The 21,451-nt window shown below is 41.0% G+C and overlaps 1 protein-coding gene across 1 annotated transcript in view; it reads right to left on the bottom strand.

Annotated features, from left to right (window-relative positions):
- HELB (DNA helicase B) overlaps window positions 1-21,451 on the bottom strand; it is a 49,494-nt gene that overhangs the window by 17,445 nt on the left and 10,598 nt on the right. The window contains exons 5-9 of the mRNA XM_075209483.1: window positions 16,065-16,245; window positions 14,543-14,684; window positions 14,321-14,439; window positions 7,703-7,787; window positions 5,760-5,819 (exon numbers count right to left, since the gene is read on the bottom strand). Of these exons, the coding sequence (XP_075065584.1) occupies window positions 5,760-5,819; window positions 7,703-7,787; window positions 14,321-14,439; window positions 14,543-14,684; window positions 16,065-16,245 (587 nt within the window). The remainder of the gene's footprint in view (window positions 1-5,759; window positions 5,820-7,702; window positions 7,788-14,320; window positions 14,440-14,542; window positions 14,685-16,064; window positions 16,246-21,451) is intronic.

Raw genomic sequence — 21,451 nt, 5'->3', positions numbered from 1 at the left:
AAAAAGCTCCCAAAAGCTAAACAGCAGCAACATTTTTATGCGCTTTGGCTATTAAGGTTGGTCCATTTTAAAAAATAAAAAAAGTGAAAGAGGATTTTTAAGCCTTTGTTAAATTATTTTCCATTAGTTCATTGGAGCACACTGGAGACATTGGAGTATAGTGATGCAGCTAGGTTTGCAGGCACATTAAATAATTTCATTTGTCTGTAGGCCCTCCCCTTCCATACCCCACATGACCGCTGGAGCTTATCTTACTTTTTAGCCACACCCCACAAGGTCAAGGTAGAAAAACAACACAGACAAGGATCACCCAATTTAATAAGTGAAAAGTATTTAAAATGCAAGTATAAAGAGCCTATTTTCTCCTGCGTCCAGTTGTGGGACACTGGAGACAACCCAAAGCTGGAGGTTACGCTCAGCAGAAGCCGTGCAAATCATCTTCCTTCCAAAACTGGCATCTCTAGAAAACTGAGGACCAAGTAGCAGGCCAACAGAACTGCTTAGCCAAGGCCCTGTGCCACCCATGAGGCACCCATAGACAAGATGGATTGAACCCTCAGATTTTCTGGAACAGGTTGCCCTACTCCACTGTAAGCCTGATGGATTCCGAACATAATCCTTCTAGTTATGGATACTTGAGACGCAGGCCAACCCCTCTTATGGGCTTGTTAGAGGACTAAAAGGTTCTAGGTCTTGCAAATATTGAGAGTCCTATGAACATAGGTCCTCAAAGCCAACATCCAGAGACTGAAGAGAACCCTCATACTCTTTAGGCCTACCATAATCCAAGGACAGAATCAACTATATCTTTGTTAAATTGAAATCTGGAGACCACATTAGCCTGAAAGGAAGTCTTGATCTGAAGCAGTGCCCTATCCTCATGGAAAATAAGGGGGATACATGCAGGACAAAAGTTGCCAATTCTCAAGAACACATCCAGCAGTCAAAATAGGTAAAAAAAAAGGTAAATAGTTTTCCAAGTCAGAAACTTTGAAAATCTCAAGATGCCCTGTGACCCGTACCAACCTAACCTGCATTTCCTTTTCTAAGTAAGAACATTTTATTTTATTTTTTTTAAAAACAAAACAAAAACTCCCACAACTAAATCTGCATGTCTCATCATTACCAAGTGGAAATACCATTTTAAAAAAATAAATAATAAAAAGTGTAAACAAAGTGGGGACAGGGGGGCTAGAAAACACATCTCCAGTAGAGTCTCTCCAGTATTAAATAACTTCCATCTTTGCTACTAATATAAAGCCAGAATATTATGCCCTCATCTACTAAGATAAAGACAAAAGTAAACCTAATAAAAAACAAGGGCATTCAAAGTGTAATGAATACAGAAATAATTAAGCTTCGTGGCCTAGCAGGCGATCACCTCTCAAGCCAGTCCACTACCTGTTGTGGGGTAGAAAAGAAAAAAGTGATCTGCCATCTGCCGACACCCGCAGCCAAGCTGGAAATTACATGGTGTTAGGTAGCTGAAGCTCTCGCAACTTTCTTTTTATCTGTGTGAACAGAGAGTGAACATCCAGAATTAAGTCAGGAAACACCAAAACTGTGTAGTTTTCGTATCTTAAAGGCCCTCATTGTATTGTGATCTGGAGAATAGCATCTTGATCTTTACAATGCAGAAGTTTTGCAATAAAAGTATGGGAAGGGGCACCAAGCTGAGGAGGTTGGGGCGACATTCAGGAATTTGGAAGGGCGGAATTTTCTCTGCAGTTTGCAGTAGAAAGGTCTCATTGACTAAGCCAGTTTTCAAGAAATGCTTCCAGGCTAGAACCTTCTGCTACTGCATTTCAGGCACCCCTCAAAACACCCTACACAGAATTATCAATCCTAGAGATAGTGGATGCTCTTGGAAGTCCCAAATAAAAAGGGGTAGATAAATTGCCAACAGACTGTAAACTTAACATCCCTGACAATACACAGAAGCTGTGCATAATTTCCATTGCAGAAGTAAAAATCCACTGATGTAGGCTTAGGCAGACATATAAAAACCTTGCCCAAAATAACATGATTCTTCAGTTGAGTATGAAACACTCAGAGAATGAATGGCTTTTACTCCTTACCTTGCGGGCAGCTATTAGTGACCTATGAACTCAGAAAGGCTTGTGACCGATATAAAATTGTGTGAAGTAGAACCTTTGTATGTATGTATTGGCGAATCCTCCGGGATTTGTCTGATCGTGCCGGCTGCTCTTTAATTAGTATAAGTACTAAGGGCTCCTGCTGTGGAGGCGTTCTCAGTAGCCCTAGCTACTAGCAGTAGCTACTGCCTGCATAGAGGAGTGCTGAAGTCAGTACAAGCTTATCCGGGAAGGATCCAGGAGATGTTCAGGTCAGCTTCTGGTTGTAATCAAAAGGTAGGGAGTCAAGATACAAGTGATCCGAGTATGCGGGTGTGAATGAGCTTAGCTTCCTACCCCATGCCAAGTCCAGCCACAACCACCAAGTCAGAAACTTTAAATATACGGAATCCAAGGATTATGCAGCATTCAGCACCAAATGGAGATCCCACGGAGCCACCAGAAATATGTAAGGAGATATGTTTTTGCAGGGTGTACTGCAAAACATTTTAATGTCCGACAACAGAACAAATCATCTTTGAAAGAAGGAGATAGAGGGTACACCTGATCTTTCGGGGAGCTAAGGCGCAAGCTGACATCAAACTTCTCATGTAAGACCATAGGAAACCTAGATAACCTAAAAGAAGAGGTAAGAAACCCCTTCTTCTCACACCAAGAAATATATGTCCTCCATACTTCGTGGTAATTCATGGCCAAACCAGGTCTCTTGCTCAAAATATGGTTTGCACCACAGTGCCATGCAAACCTTTAACTCCAAGAATCATGGCTACAGTAACCACGCTGTTAAAGCTAGCTGCTCTAAACCTTGGGGCTGAATTGGCCCTTGACATAATAACTGGTCTGGTCTTCAAGACAGACGCCACGAGTGACCTACCAACATGGTGAGGATGTCTGTGTACCAGGAACTTGGCGGCCAATCTGGAGCCACAAAAATGACCCGAACCGCCTCTTTTCCCCTTTTGAAAGATCTGCATATGCATCGCTACCAGGAAGAGCAGATAAACTAGATGGAATTGGCAGGGAACTGACAGAGTGTCTACTAAGAGAGACTTAGGGTATCTTGCCCTTGTACAAAGTAGCTCCAGCTTGTGAGTCAACTAAGACTCCATCATAAAGACGTCTGGTTGACCACCACCTGTCCACAATCTAGTGATCAGTCTCATGGCGAGAGAACTTCTTGTACCTCCCTGGTGGTTAAAATACGTCACAGCTGTGGCATTGTCCGTCTTGACTGTATATTCACTGCCCTTTCCCGCAACAAATGTTCTGCTCTGACTACATTGCAGAACACTGCTCTCATTTCTAACACATTTATCAGGAGTTTTGACTCTTCAAGGGTCCAAAGACCATGAAAACGGGCATGAAGAGTAACAGCTCCCTACCTCAAATCTGTTCACTCCCAAATGGAGAAATGTTGATGTTCTCCCGTCACAGCCACCAAAAGGACCAAGACCAGAATCGTGAAAAACTGGGTGTCTAAGAGAAGCCCCAAACAAAAAAAAAAAAAAAATTTGCTGTGTCAATTTGGATTTTTTTTAATTGAAAATTTGTCTATGGGGTCGTAAGTCTGTGCATTCTCCTACACATATGCCTGAAGCATGGCTAGTGACTCTGCTTTAATCACAAAGGTCATCCCAAAAGGGAATGACCTTCACTCCCCTGGACCACAGCAGAGCTTCCATGACCTTGGTGAAAGCCATTGGACCCATGGCCAGGCCAAATGGAAGAGACCAAAATTGGTAATGATGGGACAGTACAACAAACCTGAGAAGACAATAATGGCCTTCTAAGGTCAAAATGAGCCCCATTTCATTTGGTTTATTACCAATTTATCAACTTCAAACTGAGTGTTTAATGCTTTTACTTTCAAAATGGGCCTGAATTAACTGTCATGTTTTTAACCAAGAAGAGATGTGAGAAAAACCACAAGCCCTTCTGGTGATACCAAATGAGAGCAACCACCTCTAATGAAATCAAAGCTTGAATGACTTCAGCAGAACAAGATGTTTTGCCTGAAGCCCTGTGGGGAAGGTTCATCTAGATTGGGATTGGAGACCTATAAGTGTATAATGAGCCACAATCCCTCTCAAACAGGCACCTGTAGTGGAACTTAACCACTGGTCCTAGGAGAGGAGTACGGCCCTGTGTAGGTAGAATACCTATCATGCTGATGGCTTCAGTGTAGACCTGAATTCTTGAAGTCTTGCAACCCAAGCCTATCTCCCCCTCTGGGCAAAAGATTGCCCTCTGGGGTAATGATGCCTTGTTTTAGCTCCAGGTTTCTTCCTTGGGAAACGAAAGGAGTGAAATAAGGGGCCTCTAGCTTTCAGAGCGTTAACCGGAAGAAAAGAATCCTTCCCCCTGTAGCTTGACTTTTAATCTTACCCAACGCAGGGCTAAATAAGACACCTCCAGAGAATGGAAGGGACTCGTAGAATAATCTACTAATTGGACTCTAAACAGAATCTTTCAGGGCCTGTCATGGTACACTTTACAACAGCAGAGCTCTGAAACTTCTCACGCACAAGAACAGCCTCAAATGCTACTTCCAGCATTACAATGCGCCATGTCACAAGGCAAACGATATCTCAAGCTGGTTCCACAAACATGAAAATGAGGTCAGTGCACTACAAAGGCTTCCACAGTCACCAGACCTTAATCCAATAGTGCACGTTTGCGATGTGGTGGAACAGGAAATTTGCAGCATAAATGTGTAGCCGACACATCTGCATCAACTGCATGATGCTATCATCCAAACATGAACCGTAATCTCTAAGAAATGTTTCAAGCAGCTTGTTGAAACCACGCCATAAATTCTTCAGGCTGTTCTGGGGGCAAATGAGAGTCTACCAAGTACTAGAAAGGTGTTTGCTAGACACACACAGATATGCAGTTTAAAGGATAAGCGCTGACAACTTTCTTTCGGTTTTGTATACATATATGGGCATTTATATTGCCACGCAGCTGGTACCACATATAATATGGGATATACCGAGCGCGGGCTTGTTGCCAAGCAGCTGGTACCATATATAATGTGGGATATACCGAGCGCGGGCTTATTTTTCTCTGGTTTTGTTTCATAATATTGCCTTTTTGTCATAGCAGCTGTCCATTAAGCCTATTTAAGGCACATTTGTGTGTGGCTCACAAGCCAGCCTTTGCTAGATGTAAACCCCTATACCTGGGAGCTGAGTGCATCTGATTTTAACTGCATTTTAATAGTGTTTAAAGCATATAGGTCAGTGTAGGACCTGCATATAATGAGGTACCCTTGACGTGGGATGCAGGCTAAAGTCTTTTGATCAAAATATGAACTAATACCTCATGTTTTCATTTTGCTAGACACACACAGATATGCAGTTTAAAGGGTAAGCGCTGACAACTTTCTTTCTGTTTTGTATACTAGAAAGGTGTACATAATAAAGTGAATCATTGTAGGACAAAAGATCATCACTACTGAGATTATACTGCGCCTAGCTAGAGTGCTTTTGAAAGAACACTAGAAAAGTCCAATTCTTTGCATTATCTGCACACAGACTACACTAGAGATGAGAAATAAAGACATCACTTTGAAAGTGTTTACTTTTAGAGCTAAAAAAGCTAAATAAAATCCAGTCTAATAAAACAGTCAAATAACTAGTACAAGAAACTTCAAAACCTTACTTGATTGTATGTCCAGAGTAGTGTTTGCAGCAGAGTTCGTTTATCAACAAGCAATCCTTCCTAAATGTAGATTAAAAAAGAAATGTATTTAAAACTTGTGACCTTTTATCCCCTATGGAATATGTGAACTGACCCTTACCAAGGGCAGTTACATCATATTACCAATAGATATGAAACAGATGTTGCCAAAATATTTATTCAATCCTAAATAACCACTCAAACAATGTACACTTAATATTTTGTTGTAATTATGGCATTAGGTAAAGACACTTGCCACATATTTTTTTTTTTAAATTTAACAAATATAGTTCTGAGGCCAGAAAGATTTTGCTGATTTATTAAGGAAATTTCACATGCCTTTCAAATCAAAGTAAACATTAAAATTTCAATTCTATTTTTAAGCTGGGCATAAATGGCCAGAGTGTAGAGACAGAATAATTGGTCGATTTATCCACACATGATGGTCGAATTAGGAAAGATCTGTTCGTTTGTAGCGTGAGTCAAGTGGCCGATTCACTTCCAGCTTACACGGAGGCCTGTTATAACTTACACACAACAGTCATTTTGAAAAAACACTGTTCCTAACAAGCTAAATAATGACCAAATCAATTTTGGATTATCATCTGGCACAGAGCTCAGTTGGATGCCATGATTTGCAATATTAGGCAAAGCGCATTATATATGACCAAGCTGTGGAAAATGAGATGTGGCAGGTTTGGCAAGAACCTTGATTTTTTCAGGCCACTATTAATAATTTATAGTTCTGCATAGTCTCCAATGTCATGTCACAGTCACATGAGGTAATGAGCAGAGAGGGCTTAGTTGCCTTGAGCTCTGTAAAATCCTGCTGCCCATGTGTTCATAGTTTCTGTGACAGGATGGACCGCCTATGTCACTGTCTGTTGCTGCTTACTTTGTCAGGATCTTGAAGCAAGTGTACTGATAAAGACAGTTCACACTGGTTGAAGGTACCAGTGATTCGAAAGTCAGATGGCACAATAATGATACATTTCAGTACTAACCAGTGCTGTTTTGTAGAGTTTTGGTCACAGCCTAGCAGGGGTAAGCCAGCCCCCTGAACTCTTTGCTGGCCCCAAGAAGTCAGAGGTATTTTCAGTATCAGAATGCAACATGTTTCCCAAAACATGGATTTAAATGCAATGCAAAAAGTTAAAAATTTACACTAATCTGCTATATCCCAAAACCTTTTGTGTACGTTAGTCGGACAGGATCTGAGATACAGGATACAAACCACACAGACAGAGAGGCAGCGGCTCCCCCTGCTGTGTATACAGGCCAAACAGACATGTTGGCCACGGAAATGAAATGCTCTAATTAACATGAGGGACTTTCTTTAGAAAAGTTATACAAATCCAATCATGGCATCCTGTCTGACGTTACAAATCAATACCTCAGAAATTAATGCATTTTCTATACAAAGTGCCACTCGCTATAATAAAATCAGTACAGTTGCAATTATATAAATAAGTGCCCTCCCTGCGCTATTTCCTTTAAATACATTTATACAATGAGTTATTCATAAGTGATCCAGCCACAGTTTCTTTTTATCAATTTGGAACATCCGCACTGCAGAGTCCCTTCAAAGACTGTGTGCAAGTGTACCTAGAAGAAATTATGCGGTTTTGAAGGCAAAGGATGGTCACACCAAAGATTGATTTGATTTAGATTTTTCTGTTCTTTCACTTTGCATTTTGTTAATTGATAAAAATAAAACTATTAACACTTCTAGTTTTGAAAGCATTCTTACTTTACAGCATTTTTTCCACACCTGCCTAAAACTTTTGCACAGTACTGTAATTACACACACAAGCATACACACACAGTACATACACAATAAGCGCTAGAGGTAAATATTACAAATACGTAAACAACATTTTTTCCATACGCCGAGACTAGGAAATAAATATATTTAATGACCTTACCTCCTAAACGCAATGAACTGCGAGTGCATATGATCCTCTAATCCAGGTCCATTCTGGAGTAATGTTTTTATAGCAGTGCATAAATCTGAGTGTAACACAAAAAGAACAGGGTTTTGAAGCACAAATAAGCAGGGTATTCTGTATTGTTTTAAAGCATCCCACACCCTACATTAGCAATAGGTAGTCCTTATCCATGGGCACCTCGTCATTTGTTCAATTTAACAACAATGCAGACCAGCCTCCTGGAAAAGGCAGTCAACTGCAAGCAGAAGCCAGCTATTATTTCTAGCCCTTGAACGGATCCTATGCATTCATAGAGGATTGAGAGAGCCTGGCCAGTAGAGGCTACTACTTAGAGCTTCTACACACAAGCCCCAACTCAGGGCCTGATGCTGAGTTAGGAGCAAATTTGCACCTTGGCAAAACCATGTTCCATTAGAGGGGGGAGGCAAATTTAAAATGTAGAGACAGATTTATAGTTGGGATACGGCATGTCATAGATCAAGTTTAATTTCAATGTACAAGTAATGCTATCAAGTATGTGTGCTACAACGAGTATTTTCCTTGCGTGCAAAAAAATAAATAAATCAATCTGTACCCGTTGTATTGTAACATGGTTTGCTCAGGTGCAAATTTGCTCCTTGTTTTTGCATTGCTCCTAACTCAGCATTCTCCCCAGCACCTACTTCCCGAGTGCTCCACACAGCTGTTTTTACTTGCCACCTGCTCTTGGAGCTTAACATATCCTTATTATAATCGAATAAACCATTGTCTCACCTATTATAACAGACACTATGTGAGCACTACAGTCAGCAGTGCGTGTTAGACCACTGACCACCAGTCTGACCAGTCCTAGCAGGTATGGACAATAACCTCCAACATTTTTCAATATTATTGCAAAGTATCACAACTACCCCCAATCAACTACTTCTTTTGGAACGGTTAACACGCAAAGTTATATTATTAGTTTCATTATTCATTAACTATAATACATAAATTACAAAGTGCATAAAAATGATACACAAGACATACAGTATGTCAAGCATAGAAGAGAGCAAATAAAGCTTGAACGATCATGAATCATAAAACAATAGATAAACAGAAGGATAAAATGTTAGCGGACAAGAAGGCAGAATCTTGCTGGGACAGTGTGTTTGATTGCTAATCAAAACCAAAAGTGATTTATTATATTGGTTTATTCATATTTGTCTACTACAAGTTTTTAGGAAGGAAAAAATGATTTGTTTTATACCCAGTTAAATCCTTTATGAATCCAATAGGGAACACTAGGAAATAGAGTGCAGCGACAGAAGTTTGGACCCTTTACAGTTACAGCCAAAAAAAAGGCTGCCTGGGACCTCAGTAATTTTTTAACCAAGCCCCTAAGGACAAAACCAGGAGTATAGAACAAATAATATTCTCCAACGACAACAATAATTCTAGCAAAGATAACAGTGAAAAAGCAAAGAAACCACAACAAAGAGCATAAAGGGTGGATGTATCCACCATTGGATCTGGATAAAAGGATTTAATGTAAGTACAAACATCCCATTTTCTCATTCATCCTAACTGCGGACAATGAAACTGGGGATGTCTCAAAGCTCAGCAGTTGCAGTGCACACCCCTTTACGTCCAAAACTTGCATCTTTGGATACAAAAGTATTGAATTGGTAAAATTTTATGAATGTGTGCACCAAAGACCAGGTGACAAAGCTGCGCCGTGCAAGATGCACGACCAATCTTGTGGGAAATGTGCCCTTACATTTTCAGGAACAGGTTGTCCTGTCCCAATGTACACCTGGTTATGGTCTGCTTAGAGGCTGGCCAGCATCTCGCAGGCTTTAGAGGACGAAGAGGTCATCTGTCAGAAACACTTTTGGCATTATGGACATAGGTACTTAAGGCCCTGGCTACATGTAGAGAATAACTAGAGCTTTGTTCATCTAGGAGGTCTACCCAGATCTAAGGCCGGGAACCAAGAAGGAACATGAAAAGGAGCCCCCAGCTCTCCTAGCAGTGGAGATAGCCAAGAGGCAGGTAGTCTTCAAGTAAAGGAACTTTAGCTGCACAAAATCCAAACGCTCAAAGGGAGGGTGCTGCAAAGCTGCCATCACCAGCTTAAGCTACCAGGTAGATGTATGGTTTCTGCACATCCACCACTTCCTGCAAGGAGGTCTGCACATCCAGAAAAAGCGCAATTTTTTTCTGAAAGAAACCAATAAGGCGACACCTGGAACTTCAATGAGCCAAGTCTTAGGCCACTGTTCCAGACTACGGGTAGTTTCAGACCTGGTGATTAATCAAACTTGGGCTTCTATGTCAGATCTTTATCATAATTTTGAACCGTTTCGTCCGCTCTTTTTTGAGTACTTCCAGGTTCGACACTTCGCCATGTCTTTGCCCCCCCAGGAGGCTCTTTGGACCCCGACCTCTTTTGAGTACAGGTGTTTACATTCACCTCTCACTAAAGGGATGATCTCCCAGATCTATAATTGGCTCATAGATTATACTTTCGATACTCCAGGCCGACATGAGCGGGAATGGGAAAATGACTTGGGTCCTCCTCCAGACGACTTATGCTGGGAGGAGGTCAGGGAGGGGATTGCAAAGAGCTCGATTTCTACTTTGATTAAGGAAACTGCTTATAAAGTGTACTATAGGTGGTACTATACTCCTGATAAGCTGTCTCGAATGTTTCCAACGGCCACTCCGAGCTGCTGGCGGGAATGTGGCCAGAGAGGTAGAATGTTACACATATGGTGGACCTGCCCTCGCATAGTTCATTTCTGGAACATGGTTTTTACACTCATAAATTCTGTGTCAAAACAACAGATAAGTAAGGATCCCTGGTCATTCCTTCCATTCCTTCTCTCTCGCCCTATACCTGATGAGAGCGCGCCCTCTAACAAGCTTATCTCCCATATCCTGGCAGCTGCCAAATCCCTAATAGCAAAGCACTGGAAAGACCCTAGGGCCCCCCTCTACGCAGGAGTTACGGTCATACATGTTGCAAGCATGGAGAGTAGAACGTGCTACCTTCATGATAAATCATATAACTTCGACAAGGTGTGGGTCCCATGGTACTTACTAGAAAGCCGTAGCTGTCTATCCAATATGGCTCCCCCTCCTGCAGATGGAATATAGCTCTTGGGCTGCCTCTGGACCCCCCCCCCCCCAGGCTGGATATGGCGCGCGGTTGACGAGTAATGTCTGTATGCTACTTCTCTTTCGGGTAGTCATTGTAACTGTGTCCCACCTTTTCTTAGCAATGTTCCAAGACAGCGCGCCTATTTACTTATTAGCTATATTGTCGACAATATTTGTGCCTTTCTTCCACCCTCCCTCCCTTCCTTTCTCACCCCCCCCCCCACCGTTATAAAAATATAAAACTCAGAGGAAACACCTTGATTACTAAGATTTTTCTTGTTACAAATGTTGTCTGTATTGTTCCTGTTGTTTCTTCTTCAAATAAAGAGTTAAAAAAAAAAAAGACAGGAGAGGATGAGAGAATGGATAAGAGTTTTGGTAGCATGTTAAGTAAGAAAAGGGCGCATTCTGGCAATGTTTTTAAGGTGGACTAGACAGAACTCGGAGAGAGTTTGGATGTGAGGAATAAAGCAGAGGGCGGAGTCAAGTGTGACAAAAAGGCAGCGGACTTGGGAGAATTAGGAATTTCTGGTGTTATTAACAGCGAAGGAGATTTCAGAGCAGGTGGTGACTCTGGCAGGAGGGAAGATAATAAGCTCTGTTTTGTACATGTTGAGCTTTAGGTATCATTGGGACATCCATGTGGAGATAGCAGAAAAACAATTGGTTACACAAGATAGTACAGAAGGAGAGAGGTCAGGGGAAAATATATAGATTTGGGTGTCATCAGCGTAGAGGTGGTATTGGAGGCTGAATGAGCGAATTAGTGTCCCAAGAGAAGAGGTGTACAATAAAAAGAGTAAAGGGATAAGAACATAGCCTTGTGGGACCCCAACAGATAGTGGGAGAGGAGGGGGGATGTGCCAGAGGTAGAAACACTAAAATAGCAGTTCAATAGGTAGGAAGTGCACCAGGAAAGGACCGTGTCACGAAGGCCAATGGAGTGAAGGGTGTGATCAACAGTATCAAAAGCAGCAGAGAGGTCTAGATGAGATACTAGAGGGCCCATGTACCACAACCTTCATGGCCAGCCTGGAGCCGACAGAATTACCAGAGCGCTCTATGGTAAAGCTCATATCAAATCTCAAGGCAGCAACATGGCATCAACCAACAATGCATACGTCATGGAACAGTAGGGCTCCACCTTGTGGTTCAACTTAAACGTCATCATGTTGACCCCACCTTTTCACCAGCTGCTGGAAGACTTCTGGGTGAAGGGGCCATTCCCCGGGATCAAGGGTTTGTCTGCTGTAGAAGTCAGCAAGTTCTCTACCCAGTCGATGAACACTGCCATGATTGCCGGACCGTTTTGCTCCACCCAAAGCATTATCCTGCTGGTCTCTCTCATGGTCAGGACACTCTTGGTGACTTTCCGATTTAAATATGTCAAAACTGTGGCATTGTCCAACTGGACGCACAAGCTCTGACCAGGGTCCTGAGAACCACTCCGAGTTCCATAACATTTAAATCGGGAGCTTTGACTCCTCCAGAGTCCATATACCCTAAAAGGGAAGTAAACCCCCAGTCTCAAAAGCTAGCATCTGTGGTCACTAGTGTCCTGTCCCAAAAGGTGAATTGGCAACCACTATTGATGTTGTCGCCCCTCAACCACCAAAGGAACGACAGGTGCTCGTTTGGAGAAACTCTGAGTCACTGAGTGGGCAGCTGAATGTGATATTCCCTTGAGTGGAACCAAGCAAAACTGCACCACCTCAAAAGGTGGAGACCATCTTACCTAGCACCTTCATGCAGAAGTTGTCAGACACCAGTCTACAAGCTAAGCGGGAACTTAGCGGTCCCTGTAAAGAGAGGGTCTTGTCCTCAAACAAGAACACCTTCTGCTGTCGGGTGTGGAACAGCAGCCCCAAGACGACAAGGTTGGCTTTCTTGTACTTGATGATCCAACCGTGAGATTCCAAACTCTGGCCTATCTTCTGCACGTGGGACTAAAGCAGATTTTCCAGTTAGTGATTGACAGCTACCTCCCTGTGAAGTGCAGCCATGACTGCCATCATGTTGCCAATTACTCTTCGTGCTGTACACAGGCTAAAGAGTAGGGCCCAGAAATCAAAATACTGCCACTCTACAGCAAATCTGACGAAGCAAGAATGTCCCTCCCAGATTGAAATGTGCAAATAGGCATCCTTGATGTCCATGGACACCAGTACCTCACCGTGCTCCATGCTGTTGATCACAGACCCAGGAAGAGGTTTGCGTAAATCCCAACCTAGCCAATTCTTTCACCCAGACCGGCTCATCAGGTGTTGCAGGGGAGAGTCCCGAGCATCCTTGTTTACGTCACAGGAGGGCAAGGTTGCTCCTCCTGGCTCTTGAGGGAGGGGCAGAGGAGGGAGGATTCTTACTTGGCTCCCTAGAACTTGTGAGAAGCTGTGAGAGCCAGGGGCAAAGATTTAGCCCAGGCTGGCTCCTCCAGGGTGGAAGTGCCCTTTCGCAGATAATGAGGACATAGAGAAAACCTGCAATGCGGCAGCACGGTGGATTAGTGGTTAGCACTTCTGCCTCACAGCACTGGGGTCATGAGTTCGATTCCTGACCATGGCCTTATCTGTGTGGAGTTTGTATGTTCTCTCAGTGTTTGGATGGGTTTCCTCCAGGTGCTCCAGTTTCCTCCCACACTCCAAAAAACATACTAGTAGGTTAGTTGGCTGCTATCAAATTGACACTAGTCTCTGTGTGTGTGTGTGTTTGTTAGGGAATTTGGACTGTAAGCTCCAATGGGGCAGGGACTGATGCGAGTTCTCTGCACAGCGCTGCGGAATTAGTGGCGCTATATAAATAGCTGATGATGATCAGCATGTGGCGTTGCAATACATACATAGACTAAGCAGAATGAAAGGGAAAAAAAAACCCTGGATAGAAATTCCACCCACCCTTACTGCCAAGAAGAGGGCAGAAGAGAACGAGCTGCCAGATGCAGCTGCTAATGGCTGTTGAGGTTCCTGTGCCGACACCTGTGATTCTCTTTTGGTGGGCTTGCTAGTGTGGGAAATCCACCAAGGAGGATGTGCTGTGCAGTAATGGCACCTCCCCTTCACGGCCCAGCATACCAGGAAGGCTGCCGTTGATAAGGATGGACCCCATGTACCACCCCCTGCCTAGTGTGCCCCTGCCATGCAGAAGAGGGGAGCCACTAACTTTATTGTTGCGTCTCTGGTGCCAGTGGGTAATAGAGGGAGAGGAGCTCGAGCCTTTTGTCAGCAATTTAACGTCACTGTGCCCCAGTGTTCAAGTGCACCCAATGAGAATGAATGAGATGAACAAATAATATATATATATATATATATATATATATATATATATATATATATATATATATATATTTATTTATTTATATATATATTTATATATATATCTCAAACATGAAGAGCATTCAATTGAAACACCATAAATGTATGTATAAATAAAATATACAAAAGGTTTACAATAAATATAAGAAATGAGTCATCTTACCAAATTCACTAGCCAGGGAAACTAAAATAAATTTCTTATCTTCACTGGGCATTTCTGTGCTCGAATCCCCCTTAATATATACCACAGAATCAAAATCCACATTGTTTTGCTGAGAAATTCTTGAAGATAGAAAACATTTAAAATTAGGCATTATATTTTATACACCTATAACACTAGAACAGCAAGATGAAGAAATGTTTAAATTTCTCCTCAAGTCCTTACCGCGTAGCATTATCCACAATTAGCTGTGATTCTGCCCTGTGATTGGTCCTTAGCTCAACTGTCCAGTTCATTCTAGTCAAAGCAGCAAACATATCGGCCAGAAAGTTTCCTGGTTCAATACTTGGCAACTGTCGAACATCTCCTGTAACAATTTTTTTTTTTAAAGAACTATAGCATTCTGATACAAAACAGCATACATTGTGCAACAATCTACTAAGGTTGCAGAGCTTATATATCAGTTTAAATTAGTATTTAGTTAAACTAATGGGCTCATGGGTTTAAATTGTGGTAAAGCTGTGGATGGAACACTAAACTCATTGCAATATTCTTTCTGTAAAAATCAGTGTTTAATTGCGTCCATCACAAAGGACTTATACGTTTATACTTGCGTTAGCGCACTCTGCACTGCTTCGTTTTCCCGCCTTAGGATTATTTACTTTGAAAATATGCAACAAATGCACGACCCAGTCATATTAGAAATAGGAATTGCAAGATTTCATAACTGCACAGACAACCTCGCTACTGTAACCGGAATTACATTACTGTTAGCATCACTTTTAAACACAGAGATTCAATTGCTGGCTATGTGCCATGCAGACATCACCACGATGCCCAGCTGTGCACATTGCCAGCCATTAAGGTATGAATCTCTGTTCATTTTTCTGTGCACCTCTATGAGCGGAGAATCCTGCCATAAAGTTGGCACAATGTGTCCCCAGGATGTTGACAGACACATTTCGGTGAATTGAATCTCCCCTTCAGACTTACAGGCCCAGATTTTAGGACTAGATATTGCTGCTTCCTTACAGATGTGACACGACCAAGTAATAGTTGGAAGCATATTTCCCTGATGAAGACTCTTGACAAAACGCGCAGGGTAGGAGTGCTTGCAGTACCATCTGTATTAATCATTGGTAATAAGGATAATCTTGCCCTTTCTGTGGATACTCTAAATTGACGGTCTTGGGCAAGGAAATTGTCACTTTTTAGGAGTGTGCAAACTGGACCTGTACCTAAATAACAGGTAGCCTTTCCCTTTAACTCCACCAATACATTATCACCATTTATTGTTTCTGTTACAAAATAATATTGTTTTATTCTTGAAATAATTTTCCCTGTATGGTGGTGATGCACGGTGAACTGGCTAGAGTGCTACAAAACTATAAATAGTTGTATAATCACCACAGGCGGATTTATGAATCGTTCATGTGAAAAAAGGAGGATTCCACCATTGCTTCAATTTGTCACCACAGTTTATGAAAGCTATGCTTATCTAGCCGGAAATGCCTTAGTATTAAAAGTGCCTGCGTGACCAAACCATTCATATGTATATCACTATCCTATACAATAGCATCTCTTTATGCCATTCCAGAATACATTTACTTCTAATGAGTGACTTAATAACGTTACTGATTAGGATGCATTTGTATTAGCAAATACAGAGAAAGAGTTGCACTCTCACATTCTTTCCTCCAACGTTTTCTTTTTGTACGTGGCCTTATTCTGGAAACGTATCACATACCTAAAATTACTAGTTTAGCCAGCCTGGCATGTTTATAGAGCAATTTCAAAACAGCACTGAAAATGCAGACTGAGACCAAACTGCCTTCGTCCACCACAAGGGATTCCACGGTGGAGAATTTCCATGCTTTTTTGTGCTCATTCGGTTCTTGCTTCAGCCAGGCAGAGTAGCTGCATGTAACCTGGCAGAAAAAAGCAAAGGTTTTACCAACAATAACGATCAGGAAGAGCATAACAGAATGACACACTTAGTAAATGACTCACTGACTTACAATGTTAGACCACACTAGCATCACATCAGCTTATGGCAAAACACTCAATTCAGTGACACCATCTAATGTGTACACTAGATAGATATTAAAATAGAAAGATCCTTGGTTCTTTCTTCTGGGTTTACAAACAGAAGGCTTGAACAATCCCTCGGACACACAAATCCTTAATGCAGATAAGTGTCTGGTAGCACATCATTAGAAAAATCAAGAGCCCCCCTCCATGTAACAGGTGCACAGTGACTCCTAATTTTAATATAAAGAGGTGCTGCCGGTACAAGGTTGTTTAATAAGCCATGTACATTGATTGTACAGACGGCTCTTCTTTAAATTACTACCTTAAGAGGTTGGATGACCTAGTGTCCCTTCAATCGGACACTGCCGGGATCTTTAGCTGCCGTAAATTAGTAAAGTCTTCCTTTCAAGCTGTGAGTCTTTTCACTCAGTCGGCGATGAGGTCTTCGGTTTCATCGTGCCGGGGTAAGTAGTGTCATGATTGAAACAGTCATTATATAGTACCCAACCCTCCCATTCACTCATTAATCATTTCTTTCACATCCAGGCATACATCCAAGCCATCCTTGCACACCAATATTACCTGAACGCTACTACACACTCACACAATCTCTTGGATCTAAGATCACTTATGAATTTGTCATTTTTATGTGTTATCCTAATGCCTGTTATTGTGTGCATTGATGTATTTAAAAATCAAAATAATGTCTTTTAAAAAATATATATATTATTATTATTATTATAATGAAAAAATATTTTGTTCATGGTTTACCTCTGAGCTACCATATTCTGCCACATCACAGAAGATATATGATAAACTAGCAATCGGGTATTCATGTGCACGTGTATTTTAATTTGCTAATCCCCTTGGTTAGAGCAAGCTCAGAGAAGGACACATTTGTGTATTTTTACATGTGTATTTTATGTCTCAATTAAAATATTTTCTTTGCATTCCTTATTCACCACATATTAAATGAGGTATTAAATTTTAATAAAAAAAAAAACAAAACTGGTTAAACATAGGACACTAAAATCCCTAGAAAAGCATACAATTGGATTCTCCTCCTTTGTGGAGAAAAGAATCACATTATTGTTTTTTGATTAAACCCAATATTGGGGTGCACAGGCAATATATGCTCGGAAGTCCAGACCAAACTCCCAGGTTTATATGAACACTCCAGATTAGCAGAAAAATATGGTCGGCACTTGTTAGGAGTGAAAGTGCCCATAAGAAGTAAATATAATTACACCTATCAATATCTTAAATAAACAAGCACCCTAACATACACTAGGCAACATTTAGTAGGAGAGGCTTTGCGGGAAGCATCACCCCTGACAGCTAGCTTTGGGCTTTCTAGGTAGTACTGGTCGTCCCGGTTCACTCAATACCCACTTGTACACAGTGAAGACAACCAGTGGAGAATGCAGCAGAAGTGGTAAAATGGTGGACAGTAAGAGGCCAATTCCCCTGGTGTTTGAGAATCCCAGAGTTAATGCGATTGATTGAGCAGCAGCTACACCACAGAATAAATGGTCTGGGTTCCCATAAAGCTCACTGTGTTCACACAAAATATGTATTGTATATTACCTTTCATGCCACCTTTGGTCAATCTTGACCAGTGACTCAGTCATTGATTAAGAAACTATAGCATTCACATACACCACATAAAGTGGCGTTTACCTGTTGCACAGACAGGATTTAAGCCACTTCAAATCCCATTGTGTTACCAGCATGTGGTGCCAACAAAGTGAAAAGGCCAAGTCAACACAGTGGAACTTTGTGCTGTACTGATCCACAACCATATACATGTTTTGGTGCACATAGTTACCACATAACCAAGGGATCAGAAATCCACATAGCCTCTTTTCATTTGGTTTAATAGTAATTGTCTTTTCATCTTACATTTTCTATCATATTTCTTGATATAAGACATCTCACTAATCCGTTACCATGTAAAAATAAGTGTTAAGTAATTATGTTGACAAAACTCTCTAACCATTTCTTCCACATGGTATGGAAAATGTTTTAGGAAAGAACAAAAACAACTAGATGGGCAAATCAAAATTAGCAAGCAAACGATATTCTTACCACAGTGTGTCACCCTCCCAGATTTCAGACCAGATTTATTTAGTGATACACCCAACTCTTAAGAACCAGAGCAAAGTCCATCCATGTCAGCTGCTGAAACAATTCCCAAACCATTGTGCCCCTACTAGACAAAAAAGTAGATTCTGTATAGGCCTCAGTGATTGAACATATGGAATCGAATACTAAATGCAGTACCGAACTAGAGAACAGGCCTGTCACGCAGAAGACACAATGGGGCATATTCAATTAGCTTTCCGGTCCGCGGGATCGCGCCGCGTAGTCAATCCATGGTACCACAATAACGTGGATTTTCAGTCACAGCCCATAGGGTTGCGTACGAAAATCCGCGTTAATGCGGTACCGTATTAAAGGCAATACTGCGCAGGATTCGCGGTAACACGCGTTACCGCGAACCGGAAAGCTAATTGAATATGCCCCTATATTGAATAAACAAATAACAATTGAGTTACAGAAGAAGAAAAAAAAACTTAAAAAATCATCACAGGAGGAATAATGTGCACCTTACAGGCATTCTGGAATATGTAAAAGGGTTTGAATTATTAGATTTCCTCAGCACTGATCTAATTGATACCCTAAATGTCCCAACAAATGATGTTCAAATAGAACAAACACATTGAATAGACCCATAAGAAAAACCAAGAAGGTGTTTGCTAAAATAATTAGATTTTAAAGACAAAGACATTCTTAAGGCATATAGGAAAGCCTGATCTCTCACCATAACAGGGGAGGAAAACCCACAACAAGAAACCGCTTATTTTTCAAGTCTTCTCAAATATAGCTTCTCAATAATTAGAAATTCTTCCTACTATACCCTGCAAAACTGAAAGGGATACTAGATTGAAAGCAAATTCTGTTATCTGATCCTGGTACGGATAGAGAGCACCCCAATTTTACTCTATAGTTTAATCATTTGATTCTGCTTTAAAGCAGATACCATGAGTTCTAACCTGGTGGAGATTATATTGGAAACTGTGGAACCGTTATATGTTTGGTTTTTTTTATATATGTTTTGTTGCTCGCTAATCAGTAGAGAAACTTAGGAAGTCGGTACAAGCCAATTCTCTGAAAACAAAGAAAGAGGCTCTTATACACAGCACCGTAAAGATACTCCACACAACATGACCCAACACTAATAAAATCCACCAATATTCGTATTATGAGCCAAAATGTAAATTACCTAACTTCCTCCCGTCAGGAGACTCGTTGAAATACATCCCCAAAACAAAAAAGGTGTAGCACTCTTACATGGAAAAAAAAACCCATACAAACTAACTGAGCTAAACCTAAATGTACAGGGTGACTAATTTCACAGATAAGCCCACCTCTCGACACAAGACTGAACAGACTATTTAAACCAATGAAATATATTCATATACTTAAAATACAACATAACTTGGCAGACTCTTGGTGGTTGCAAAATTATACAGACAGATCATGTAACCATCATTCTAGAGTTAATAACTCCCTATCATGTATTGACTACCTTTTCACTACTCCTAAGAGTAAAGTACACCATTGAGAGCATTCCCATCTCAGCTTAGACACCCATAATAGTCAGTGTGGTCAGAATAGAAACAACCTTTGCAGATCACCTTTTTAGTTTTTGATAAGTATTAAGGAAAGCTACAAACTTCCAGTCATACAGGAAAACCCAATGGTTGGCATATGTGGATGACAATCTAGTACACTGGGATAATCGAGTGCTGTTCTGGGAGGCTCCACTAATCCATGAACACTATGACCTCTATAAAAACCAACCCACAGTCAAAACATGATTTGTATAATAAAAGCAATTACTTGAAACCTCCTTCACTCACTATGCAAAGTTTTACAGATGGGGCAATAAGGCTGGAAAAATTCTGGCATAAAATGCTAAGACACAGATCACTATTATTTAGACTCCAACCACAGGTGAGAGATTTATAACTATGCAGGACATTGCTAAATAAATTCATACATACTATACTAACATGTATAAGACCTTGCTCTAAAAAGTTACCCCAAAAGGCAAAACTCCCCAAATCAACTGCATTTTAAAAAGATAAACTAAACAGCAACATCACAGAAGAGGAGGTTAGACTGGCAATAATCAACACTCACTCAAAAGAGCCCCAGGTCCGGATGTACTCCGTGGTGACTAGTATAAAATCCTTTGTTTAGACTCCGGTTGTGACCAAGCATTTCCAATTAATACACAGAATGAAATACCCATTACCCAATTTTAATGAGGCATGCGCCATCCTTCCTCCCAATTACAATAAGGACCCAGAATTATTTTCATCAGATAGATCTATCAAACTTTTCAATCAAGATTTCAAACTGTTGGCCAATACCATATCTAATAGGCAACAGGAAATTATGCCATCTTTACGCATGTACCACAAATTGGGATTAACCCATGGAAGGCATGCGGTCAAGGGCATAAGATCTGCTATTGCAGCCGTAACAGATTCATTTTGAAACAAAAAAGGCATTTGACAAAGTGTCCTGGCCCTTTTTTAACTTGGAAACTGACCAAGTAGATAATTTGCATGGATAAACCATCAAGATATCTGCACCAATCATTCTAGAGTTGCAATTCGTGCCACACATCAACATAATATACTTTTCTTCATCAACATAAGCCAGACATCCCTACGGATATGCTAGATATACAAATTGAAAGAGTGAGTGGAGCATTTCTGTATGCCAATAGCAATGCGTTGAGAAATGTTTTAAAGACTATTTTATAGTGGACATCTATCACCCTCTAGGTCCCACAGCATAGGGTTGAAAAATGATAAAAAAATAAAATAAAATAAAAAAACAGCCGAAAGTGTGGTAATCCAATGGTGTCTTTTCACCATTGTTTCTGGGACTGTCCATCTATTAAAACATTTTGGATACAGGTCAGAAATTATTTATCCAATTATCCCCAGAGTGGGCTATATATTAATCAGAAATGCAACATTCACAAAAGGAAGAAAGAAACTACTCCATAGGATTACAGTGCCA

Source organism: Mixophyes fleayi, chromosome 4, assembly GCF_038048845.1.
Source record: "Mixophyes fleayi isolate aMixFle1 chromosome 4, aMixFle1.hap1, whole genome shotgun sequence".
Classification (NCBI taxonomy): Eukaryota; Metazoa; Chordata; class Amphibia; order Anura; family Limnodynastidae; genus Mixophyes; species Mixophyes fleayi.
This window is presented reverse-complemented; position numbering and strand designations above follow the sequence as displayed.